A 12,206-nucleotide genomic window follows, 5' to 3' on the forward strand; every position below is an offset into this window, starting at 1 on the left:
TTTCTCTACTGGCCCAAGTTGCTCTACCAGCCCTAACGCCTGCCACCTGGGGCTCTGGGTCTGCAGAGAGGGGGTCACCCCCAACCCCCACTGTCCGCCCCCCACCGCAGCCGCCTCTCCCCTCCCCCACTCCTCCCTTCACTTAGGTGCATCTCCACAGGGGGCCTCTGCCTGCTTTCTAGCAGCAGCCCTCACTTTCTTCCTCTTTCTTTGACCTTCTTCCGTGGCAGCTGGTGTGGGAAGTGGGTGGTGATGTTCAACTCTGCAGCTGGTAGGCCCGGAAGCATGGGGCCTGCTGTCTACCATCTACTGGCTGGCTCTGCTTGGTCTAAGCAGGTTGAGTCCCCAGCTCTAGGCTGAGTGCTGGAGACAGAAGACTTGCCCCCTGGGGACCTCCCTGGTGATCCAGTGGTTAAGATTTCACCTTCCAATGCAGGGGCTGTGGGTTCGATCTCTGGTTGGAGAGGTAAGATCCTGCATGACTCATGGCCAGCGCCCCCACAAAAAAAAAAAAAAGGAAGACTCGTGGGCTGGCAGGAAAGGGCACGCGGAGAGAAGCATGTATACAGTGAAGAGCACCCTTGAAAACTGCCTAGTAAGGCGCCATATTACAGATCCGCAAGACAGTTTCCTTTCCGAGTTGGAAGAGACCATCACTGATAAAGCTGCCAACTTTCATTTAGGAGCCACGTTGCACAAACCAACTTCCCACATCTGTAAACGCTGGAACTGGGCTCAACACCAAGAGAGGCCGGCTCTGGAAGGTTCCCAGGAACTGCCACTGGCTGGGGAGCAGCAGGGCCAAGAGAATTCCTCCAACTCATTCCAGGGCTGCAGGGAGCTCTACATGCTCACTGCAGTTATTACTCTTAGTTTTCTGCCAAGTGTATATTGTTCTCATGGAAGCGACATGTGTACATGACATGACTCTTCTATACTCTTTCCCATGTGGCTAATCATGCCTGGCACAGGCCCACTGTTCAAAGTCCTGAAGGAGAGGGTGGATGAGAGGCCCCTCAGATCCCTGTTAATTTTAAGATCTATTCTTCTTTTGGTGCAGTGGTAAAGAACCTGCCTGCCAGTGCAGGAGATGAAAGAGACCCGGGTTCGATCCCTGGATCAGAAAGATCCCGGGAGGAGGAAATGGCAACCCACTCCAGTATTCTTGCCTGAAGAATCCCATGGACAGAGGAGCCTGAAGGGATACAGTCCATGGGGTTGCACAGAGTTGGACATGACTTGGCACTTCTAGGTCTTTTTCTATTTACACATATATATGCATAATTTTTACATGAATAGAAACATACTATACATAGTCTACAACTTAATATTTTCATTGAATAAAATCTTGTTTTCCCCCCACATATCAACTAATCCATAGTATGAATATTCTATAATATTTTGTAACCATCTGCCATTGTTAAGCATTTTTGATTGTGTCCAGTTTTGCTATAACAAATATAACTATAGTAAATGTTCTATGTACATGTATCTTTGAATATTTATGTTATTTCTAGAAATAAATGAATAGACATGGAATTGTTAAACATTCTAAGTACATATATCTGAATATTTATGTGTTACTTCTAGAAATGAATAGACATCTATAATTTAAAGATTTTGAAACTACCACTGAATTGTCCTCCAGAAGTATTTAATAGTTTTCACTCCCAACCACACTGTTCCTCAATACTATATCTTGGGCTTCCCTGGATTGCAAGAATCCACCTGCAATGAGACAGACCTGGGTTTGATCCTTGCATTGGGAATATTCCCCTGGAGGAGGGCATGGCAACCCACTCCAGTATTCTTGCCTGGAGAATCACCATAAACAGAGGAGGTTGGCAGGCTTTAGTCCATGGGGTTGTAATGAGTCGGATACGACTGAGTGAATAAGCACACAGCACTACCACTAAATTGTCTTCCAAAAATATTTAATAGTTTTCACTCCCAACCACACTGTTCCTCAATACCATATATTACCAACATTTTAAATTTTTGCCAACCTGATATAAAGTTTTGCCAGATTTGCCAATCTGATATATATTTAAGTTCTGCTTCTTTGATACTAAAGAGATTGACCATATTTTCAAACATTTAGTGGCAATTTCTATTCTTTTGAGAAACTTGTTTATATTTTTAAATGTTTTCCATTGGGTTGTTTCCATGTTTCTTGTAGATGTTTCAGTTCAGTTCACTTGCTCAGTTGTGTCTGACTCTTTGTGACCCCGTGGACTCCAGGCCTCCCTGTCCATCACCAACTCCCAGAGTTGGCTCAAACTCAAGTCTTTTGAGTGGGTGATGCCATCCAACCATCCCATCCTCTGTTGTCCCCTTCTCCTGCCTTCAATCTTTCCCAGCATCAGGGTCTTTTCCAATGAGTCAGTTCTTCACATCAGGTGGCCAGAATATTGTAGATGTTAAGGAGCTCTTTTACGATGGATATTAATTTTTCACTGTAAATATTTCTCATCTGACACTTGTGTTTTATTTGTATATAGTGTCTTTAAATTAGCAATTTTTTTTCTTTTTTTAAGGATGCCTTCTGTGTAGTTAAGTTTTGCTCAAGTAGGTCTTCTCTGCCTAACAATTATACTTTTGTGGAATCTCTTTTTATTTTCCTCTAATACTTTGATAGCTTTACTTTTTATGTTTATCCCTGGAATTTTTATGAACTTATGATACAGACAGGGCTCTGGCTTTACATTTTTTCCAAAGGTCTTGGTTTCAGCTGTCTCAGTGCCAATTACTGACTATTCTTTTCATTTCCCACCAATTTGAAATACCACATTGACAATATATCAAATTCCAACATACACACACATCTCTCCCCCAATCCTGTTTTTTCCCATTGATCTATATGTGTATTTTAGCATCTATTAGGATCACACTTTCTTATCACTGTATCACTGTAGTATGCTGTGATGTCTGATATGACACATTTCTATCACCACCAAACATTTTTTAGCTATTCTTTTTTTTAAATTGGAGGATAACTGCTTTAAAATATTGTGTTGGTTTCTGCTGTATAATATCACTTTTTAAGCTATTCTTAAGCTTCTTTTTTCTTCTACACAAATTTTATAAATGGGTCAAATTTCACTGAAAAAATCTATGACTTAAGTGGGTTTGCACTGAATGTATAAGATAGTCTGAGCATAGCTGACATCTCAACAATATTGAGGCTTCCCATCCAAGAACACGAATGTCCCTTCATTTATTCAATTCTTGTTTTAAACTTGCATGTAGAGATTTATAGTTTTCTTAATCAGACTCTGCATATTTCTTAAGTTTATTCCTGGGTGTTATAATTTTTGTTGCTACTGTAAGTGGTATATTTTCCCATAACATTTTATGATTGGCTTTGGTAGTCTATCAGTAAGCTATCAATTGCAGTATATTGGGATCTTGAATATGGATGCTGTAATGAGTTCTTTATTAGTTTTAATGATATTTAGTTGATTCTTTAGAATCTTCTATTCAGAGAAGTATTAAGGAGCTGCAAAGATAACATTTTTATATATTCCCTTCTAATATTAATCCTTTCTATTTCTTTTTGTTGTCTAATTTCACTGCTTAGAGTTTCCAGCACCTTGTAGGACTAAGTCTAACACTTGTTAGTAATTTTGAAAGGGAACAACTCTAAAATTTTACTGGTAAGCATAATGCTTGCTTTAAATTTCTGGGAGAAAAAGTCTTTATTAAGCTAAAGAGGTTTCCTTTTATTCTCTACCTAAGACTTATCAGAGATAACCTTTGAATATAATCAACTCATTTTCAATGTATTAAAATGGATTGTAATTCTATTCTTCACATAAAAGCCACCCTCTTTTGACCGTAAACGTCAATGACTGTATACTTTATTCCACAAAGACGGTATAACCATGTCAGAAACCTCTGATGCCATTAAAGTTGGTGTATGTTAAAAATGTAGAGCTAGAAATATTTTGGGGAGCACATTAAAAAAAAAAAAGCACATATTTAGGCTGTTGTTAATTTAATATGAATCCCTCACCTTGAAATCATCAGGAATGAGGAGTTTTGATGTTCGTAGAAAATTCAAGATATATCTGAACATCTGTCCGTCTCTGTCAATGAAATAGTGCTGTTTGAGACTGTCCAAAACAATGGGCTCTGTACCATCAAAAAGTCTTCCGATTCTGCGGTAGGAAAGAGGGAACAGTGAAGACAATTAGAATCAATCGTTCGGCCACTAAGATGGAAAGCTACTGTTCTGTGTCACCGTCAAAGGCAGCACTTCTGAAGATGGCAGTCAGGGAAAATCACCCACTAAGTAGTTATGGTTCGCTGAGAAGTACTGGCCCCTGCTTGATAAATATCTCAAGACCAGACAATTCAGAATAGTCACAGCCTTTCTCAAGTAAATTCTATTATTCAATGTCTTTTACCTGTAAAGAAGATGTTCCTGACATGGTGATTAGGGCTAAGTGCTGTCACTGTAATGGAAGATCATGTCTTTCCCTCTGTGTTACTTAAAACAACCTTTTCTGCCATTAAAAAAAAAAAGTGTGATTGCTCCCAAGTGTATTTTAAACAGAGTCTACAAAAAAAAGTGCATTTTTGTTTTTAAGAAATCTGTTTTCTGAGCTTTCCCTACCTATAAGTCCCATATTTTCTAAAAGTAAAGCAATGTCTATATGCTAACATCTACATTTAATTATAAAAATGAATCTCTGAGAATATCACTCATCTAAGAGTATATGTTTTTCATTAACAATGTGCAGTCTAGTTTCCTAGGTCTCAGCAAAAATCATTTGTAACAGCCAGGAATCATTATAAAATATAAACATTTGACCACCCAAAAAATATGACCTAGTTCTGGAACGTAAGTGGCAACGGGTAATTTTTAAAAACAGGAATCCATAATATGTGTTTCCTGTTTACAGTTAACATTTGAAAAGTGTGCTATAGTTAGAGCATTTTGTATCCAATATCATTCATCTCTTTAAGGCAGGCTGAACCTATACACTTTAGTATACACTCAGTTAATAGAAAATGGTCACATCTATACTATGAACAACTAGAGGGTTGGCTAATGAAAAATAAATATCCTGTATCAGAAAATAGAATTTACACACTTGAAATCTCTTTCTTTGCCAAGAGGTACATTTGACTTTCATTAAAAGCGTAGGCAGGAAAATGGTTCCATTTTTTAAGAAAAGATTTTTGTGGAACTCATAACAAGTCTCTCTCTGATTTGGAACACCATTTTATTGCTCTGATGATGATTTTGGAATCATACATTTCCTAGTCTTATTTTTGAAGTGGGACAGATGTAATGATAAGTTGATAATTCCATCCCTCTTAAAATACAGCAAACAAACCAACAAATAGGAACGCTGCTCCCCTCTCCCCCAAGAAAGACTTGTGAATGTGCTTCAATAACAATCCTTTAAAGATAATTAGATAACTCCTGTCCTACCTGAAGGTAATAGGTGCAAAGAAGAAAGCAACTATTGAGTCAGATGGTATCCTTAAAACCCAATATATTTTTCTCAACTACTGTTTTCATTCAACTTTCCATGAATTAAGGGTGATCATGTAGGGTGTAGGTTACAGTCATCCAAGGATTCTACCTTGCATGCTACCTTGTCATTCATTTCTTATAAACACATCAATCAAATGGTAGATTATGTAAAGAAGAAGCAGTAAAACTAAAACACCCTTAGTCACTTATTTATAGCATTTTCAGGACAGTCTGGTGCAGGATGGGAAACAATGAGACTTGTTTGCCTGTTATTAAAACATTCTACTTTTCACTGGTAATGATAAATTTACAGTTGACAGTGGAAGAAAAGGGAGCTATATTTATTAACTGCTTTCTATATACCTTGCCCTCATCTAAGCACTTTATGTAACAAACCCATTATCCTCCTTTTAAAGATGAAGAAATAGGCTCAAAATGATGCGTAACTTGCCCAACTAGTTAAGTAGCACTGGGGGAGTTGGGTACAGTCTGTTTGATCTTAAAGGGGCCTCCCTACAATGACTGGAATGAAAAGAATTACCACTACTGAATGAACACTTTAGGTCTAGAGATTTCAAGTCTATCTTAGATTTGTTTGGCAAGAGTTTTATAATGAAATCCAAACGTGTACACTGATTATTTTTGTGGCCTGAGATAAATTAATATCAATGATCACAAGTCACTTTACTAATGAGATGAAAAGTAAATATTTTATTCTTAAATAAATCCCAGGCTTTTAATTTTTAAAAGCTCATTTTCAAAATCTAGGCTTGGAAGTGAGCCAGCACAGAAAGTGATCAAATAAATAAATCTTCATGGAGTGAATGAGTAAAAGAGTGACTGAAAGAGGAGAGGAATGAGGCTTGGCCAGTTACTAGCTGTAATCTGAGCGAATCAACTTCTCTACATCTCTATTCTTTTATAAAATTACCCCTTTTCTCGGGGTTTTTGAAAAAAATCAAAAGGGGTCGTGGCATGCTCAAAAAGACAGCAAAAGAAGGTACCACAAAACAGCAAATAAAAATTTCTAGGGAAACAGCTCTTTGAAGCCTGAGGGCAGTTTAGGGTACAGGGTTTAAAGGAGTAAAAGGAACAATCATGGCTGAGGTGTATTGTTACAGAACTTCCCAAGATAGGAGAAAAGTGTCATGTTAAGTGGCAAGGAGATCCAACCAGTCCATTCTAAAGGAGATCAGTCCTGGGTGTTCTTTGGAAGGAATGATGCTAAATCTGAAACTCCAGTACTTGGACCACCTCATGCGAAGAGCTGACTCATTGGAAAAGACTCTGATGCTGGGAGGGATTGGGAGCAGAAGGAGAACGGGCGACAGAGGATGAGATGGCCGGATGGCATCACCGACTCGATGGACGTGAGTTTGAGTGAACTCCGGGAGTTGGTGATGGACAGGGAGGCCTGGCGTGCTGCTGTTCATGGGGTCGCAGAGTCAGACACGACTGAGCGACTGAACTGAACTGAACTGAAGTGGTTTTTAAGATACTGTCAAAACAAACACCCTACCACCAGCAGATAACAAGAAACTGAACAGCTGCAGTAAGAAGCACCTTTACATCTGATTTAGCGGAAATAGCAAAAGATGCAAAGGCAAGAGGAGGGAAGTCTGAAAGGAGACTCAGCAAGGGGACAGGAAGGTGGCTGTGGCCCTTGGGCGAGGCAGTGGGAGAAGAAGCTGGGAGGAAGAACAGGATTCTACTTGGCAGACTAGAAACCCCACCATGGAGCTGTCCCGAGGGCGGGTTAGGAAGGCCTGCACCTTCTCTTCCAGCTTGCTCCAGGCAAGGGAGGGCGCACTCTGCGGACCCAAAGGCGGGGAGGGAGTGGCCTGAAATTGGTGGGAAAACCCTCCCCGCCTCCTGTACCAAAGGCGGAAGCAGCATGGTTGACGTGGGAGCCCAGAGGAGGGGGATGGCAGGCTCGGAAGGAAGAGCTCATGGCCGCGTCAATGCATGCACATTCCTGGCTGCAGTGAAAGGCCCCTCAGAAAAGAAAGAGTCCCTGCGTTTGAGTCAACAAATGTTACAAGTCATAAAAGGAAACACTGGGCTGATTTTTGCTACCTTTAAAAGGAGGAAGGTTTTGAATTGGTGAAAACAATGCGGAAGGGCAGGGTGGTGCCAGCGATCGTAAACTGGGGTCCTGCATTGGTTTCGAGGTTGAATGTGTTGTGGAAAAGCATTGTTTGGCTAAGCAAATAGAGGGGAACACCGACACAGGCTATATTTCTTGTGGACACATGAATGGAGTTACAGATCAACAGTTGTGACTTGTAAACTCTGGTGCCTGAAAACGCTGTGGACCTGATTACAGTTTACCAGCCTTGGAGAACATTCCTGTTTTTCAACTGACCAAGACCAGGCTGGCTCCAGATGATGTATGACTGCCTTTTAAAAAAAAAAACCACTCACTGAACCAAGTGGCAATACTGAGAAAAACTTCCTCCCACAGTTTTACTCTTTTGACATTTATTTTTTAACATTCTGTTTTGGACAGTTTCCCTGTATGCCAAAGCAGGGAAAATAGGATAATGAACTCCCATGTGTCCATCCAGCTTCTAAAGCTATCAGTTCTTGTTCAGTCTTATTTCACCTGTACCTCTCTGAGTCCCTCTCCCCGCTCTGGGATTTTTAAAGTAAATTGTAAGCATCCTATCATTTTTATGTACAAATAACTCATTAACTAGAGGATTGGGCTTCCCTGGTGGCTCAGACGGTAAAGAATCTGCCTGCAATGCAGGAGGCCCAAGTTCAATTCCTGGGTCAGGAAGATTCCCTGGAGGAGGAAATGGCAACCCACTCCAGTATACTTGTCTGGAGAATTCCATGAACAGAGGTTACAGGTTGCAATGAGTAGAGGCTTATAAAGGTTCACTTAAAATACACATTAATAGACATTCAAATGTGCTCCTCTTTCTTGCTTTTTAGAGTTAGAACTCTGTTGGTTACTCTATGCCGCAAATAATGCAGCCCAACCACCAAGGAAATTAAGTTCCTTTTGGTGAAAAGTTAGTCTGCTTCCTCACTGTGGCTCCCCTTCTCCTCGGCATTAAAGAATGGTCTTAAATGAAAGAGACCTGGCTTAGTGTGAATATTAGTCACTAAGAATTTCTTTTTTCTTGTGTATTCAATCATTTATAAGACTTAGGTTCTTTAATTTAACTGTGACTCAGTTCCTCAAGAATTTTGCTTTCCTGGGAATTCCCTGGCGGTCCAGTAAGTTAAGACCTCCCACTTCCACTGCAGGCAGCATGGGTTCAACCCTTGGTTAAGAAACTATACATCCCACATGCCATGCTGCATGGTCAAAAAAAAAAAAAAGAATTTTTTTTTAATTGTATAGTCACTCAGTTATTTGTTCATTCTTTCCACCAATACTCACTCAACCTGATCATGTGAAATACAGGGAATGCAGTGGTGAATAAACCACACTCTTGAGGGAAAACGACTTTCATGGAATTTAACAGTCTGTGGGGCTGGGAATGCAGATCAAGTGGTGTGACTGAGTATGCAGTGGGTATGCAGAGTGGGCTGTGGGAGTACACAGGGAAGAAAAAGAAAGTTCACAGGAGAGCCTGAATGATAAGCAGAAGCTGGTACAGAGGTGGGAGCTAAGATTAGATAAGAAAAGACAGGTGTAGGGAAGATACAAAGGCTTGAAGGTGGACAAAAAAAAAAAAACGCTGCCATATGATTACTCTCCACTAGGGCATAGAGACAGGCCAACTGAAAAATGAGACGGGCAGCAGAAGTCAGACCAGGAAGAGCTGTGTAAGCAGGTCAAGGAGTTTGGGTTTGGTGTGGAGGGCGGAGGGCGATGGGGACTGATGTCAGGCTATGCTCTCAGCAATGTTTAGGAAAAGAGCAAATTTAGAAGTGAGAAAATCAAAACACTATCTCTGAGATCACATCTCCCCACAGAGGCAGCTTGCAGTTTATCCAAGTCCTGTCTCCTTTCCCTTGTTTTTGACTATGTCATTTGTATAGAGTGGTGCTTCTTAACCCTGGTTGCACAGTGGAATTACATAGGGACCTTTTAAAGAATACAGATGCCCAGTGCCAGATATTCTGATATAATTATTGCTCAGGGTTTAGACCCCAAGCATTTGCATCTCTTAAAACGCTCCCCAAGGAAGTTTAATGAACTGCTGAGTTGGGAACCAGTGCAAAGGCAGATGAGCAGAGAGACTAAAGAGGAGCAAGTCAATGTCGTCAATTTGAAATAATCTCAAGTTGGTCATTCTGTCACCCTGAACTGTCACAGCACGTTTTCTTAATTAGCCACCAACATTTTTAGAGGTTAAGGATCACCAGCATGACCTAGATCAACCTCCCATTTTACAAATGGAGAAATGACTCAAGGATGCACAGTTGGCCAGACAGAGTTGGCAGACCTACCATGCTGGGGTGGGGATGGGCAGAGGATGGTCACATTCAAGTCTATGAGGACACCTGCTAGTTATTATTGATTGAATATTATTAGGTGCCAAAGAAGGAGCTGCCTGCTTTATGGGCTTTATTTCATTTCATTCTTACAATGATCCTATAAGGTGACCATATTATTCCCATTTCACAGATGAGAACACTGAGCCCACAATGGCCATCACTTGGCTCAGGCTCCAACCTAGGTCTCATTCTAAAGCCTGTGTTCTTGACCACTAAATATACCTCTTTTTCATTTCTAATTAAAAAAACAAACAAACAAACAAAAAAACCCCCTAGAACAAGCAAGAAGAAAACAAATGAACAACATCCAATGGGAAATGCAGTTTTTATACAGTTCAGTAAGACTTTGCTAGTGTTGCATGTTATCTCAAGAAAGCTTGATTATTACCAGCTTTGTGGGGAAGCTATCATTTACTTAACAGCTGAGAAAAAGTTGAAGCTCAGGGAAGCTGAACCAAACCAAAACAAACCGAACTAAAACACCCCAAGACTTCAGAGGTTACTTTCAAACTGTTGGTACAACTATTCCATAATAGGGGCATAAGAATAGATAGGAAAGTCAAGATACTTAGGACAACGAAAACTTCTTCCAGGTTGAGGCGTATACCTGAAATGGCGTATTTCAACTCCGTTTACCTTGAGTTCTTGCGTCCCATTATGTGCGGTGCCCCTATTTAATTCTGCCAATCCCCCTGTGGGAATGGTCACTTTACAGCTAAAGAAATTTAGCTTGGAGATGCTTCCAACTCTTCTGAGCTCCATCCGCCCAGAGGTCCTTGTGCGGTCTGACCCCATGCCATGTGAAGCACCATGGCAGGCAACGCAGCACCTGGCCCTACTTTACCAGAGGCAAGCAGGTTAATCCTTTCAACTCTTCGGAGGAGCTGGTGCACACATGGTAATTACAAGGGAGGGAGGCGTAGGACAAGGGCCTGTGGGCAGTGCCCATGCTAGGATTAACTTGCTCAGGGAGGGTGGAGAAGACCCTACCCAGGGGTGGGGTTGAGAGCTAAGTGCCAAAGACACACGGAGGGATAAAGATGGTGAGAAAAGGCAGGACACGGGTTGTGGAACCTTTCACCCACTCGGCTCTCCTTTGCCAAGAAAAGCCTTTTCTTCTCCACCTCTGGGCTTCCAAGCCATGGAATATATGGTCTGAACTTTAGGAAAATGTTTCCTTTAGTTTTCGGTCCAGATTTATTTTGCTGGTGAACCGTTTCACAGGCAATATCCAAGTGACCTCTTGAGCATTGCTTTTGGTGGATATTTTTAAATTATAAAAGCAATAACTACTCATTGTTAAAAACTAGAAAAGCACAGAGGATGAAGAAGCAGCAAAATAGAAACACAATCTGTGACGAGTCCACCAATCAGTAGGATATTACTTTTTTAAAAAATCTGATTTACAGCCTTTTTCTATTGAATGATTTTGTTTTCAGAAGCACTGTGGCTTCATACTTTTTCGAGCCTACTAACCCAAGTTCCCTGATAGCTCACACTTGGTAAGGAATCCACCTGCAACGCAGGAGACCGTGTTTTGATACCTGGGTCGGGAAGATCCGCTGGAGAAGGGATAGGCTACCCACTCCAGTATTCCTGGGCTTCCCTTGTGGCTCATCTGGTAAAGAATCTGCCTGCAGTGCAGGAGACCTGGGTTCAACCAAGCTTCTGTCCTAATATTTGATACCTAAGGAAGACAGCAAATGAGATAGAGGGCTGGGGGAAGGTGTGTGCTTGTGCAGATGTGTAAGTGTATGTGTGGGAGTGAGTGTCTGTGTTTGCAGGTGTGCGTACATGAATGAGAGATGTTTAGGAAGCTGTCCCTGCAGTGGAACCTAGACTTGGAACAGCAGGGAAGGAAAGAAAAGCAGAGAAAAATCAGCACTGGAACTTCCCTGGTGGGCCAGTGGCTAAGTCTCTGAGCTCCCAGTGCGGGGGGGCCCAGGTTCGATCCCTGGTCAGAGAACTAGATCCCACATGTAGCAACTGAGTTCCCATTCCGGAACAAATGTTGAAGATCCTGCGTGCCAAAACTTCTTAAGACCCCGTGGAGCCAAATAAATTTTAAAAGCCTTTTTTTTTTTTTTTTTTTTTAAGAAAAATCAGCACTGGAACCAAAGGGTCCCCTTTCCTCCTTTCTGTTGGGATGGGAGAGGAGGGAAGTAGAACAGATGGAAGGGAAGAGAAATGCTGGGTTGATACCAGAAACCTTTTGAAATGCCGGGGTCTTCATTTCATATTCTATTTTTGCATATTTTTA

General features: G+C 41.2%; 1 protein-coding gene across 5 annotated transcripts in view; it reads right to left on the bottom strand.

Annotated features, from left to right (window-relative positions):
- The window catches only part of KCTD1 (potassium channel tetramerization domain containing 1), a 213,526-nt gene that overhangs the window by 20,037 nt on the left and 181,283 nt on the right, over nucleotides 1-12,206 (bottom strand). For all 5 annotated transcript variants that reach the window (XM_010828945.1, XM_010828947.1, XM_010828946.1 and 2 more), the window contains exon 3: nucleotides 4,016-4,160. In XM_010828945.1, the coding sequence (XP_010827247.1) occupies nucleotides 4,016-4,160 (145 nt within the window). The remainder of the gene's footprint in view (nucleotides 1-4,015; nucleotides 4,161-12,206) is intronic.

The sequence above is a fragment of the Bison bison genome, unplaced genomic scaffold (assembly GCF_000754665.1).
Source record: "Bison bison bison isolate TAMUID 2011002044 unplaced genomic scaffold, Bison_UMD1.0 scf7180017864498, whole genome shotgun sequence".
In the NCBI taxonomy this organism is placed as follows: Eukaryota; Metazoa; Chordata; class Mammalia; order Artiodactyla; family Bovidae; genus Bison; species Bison bison.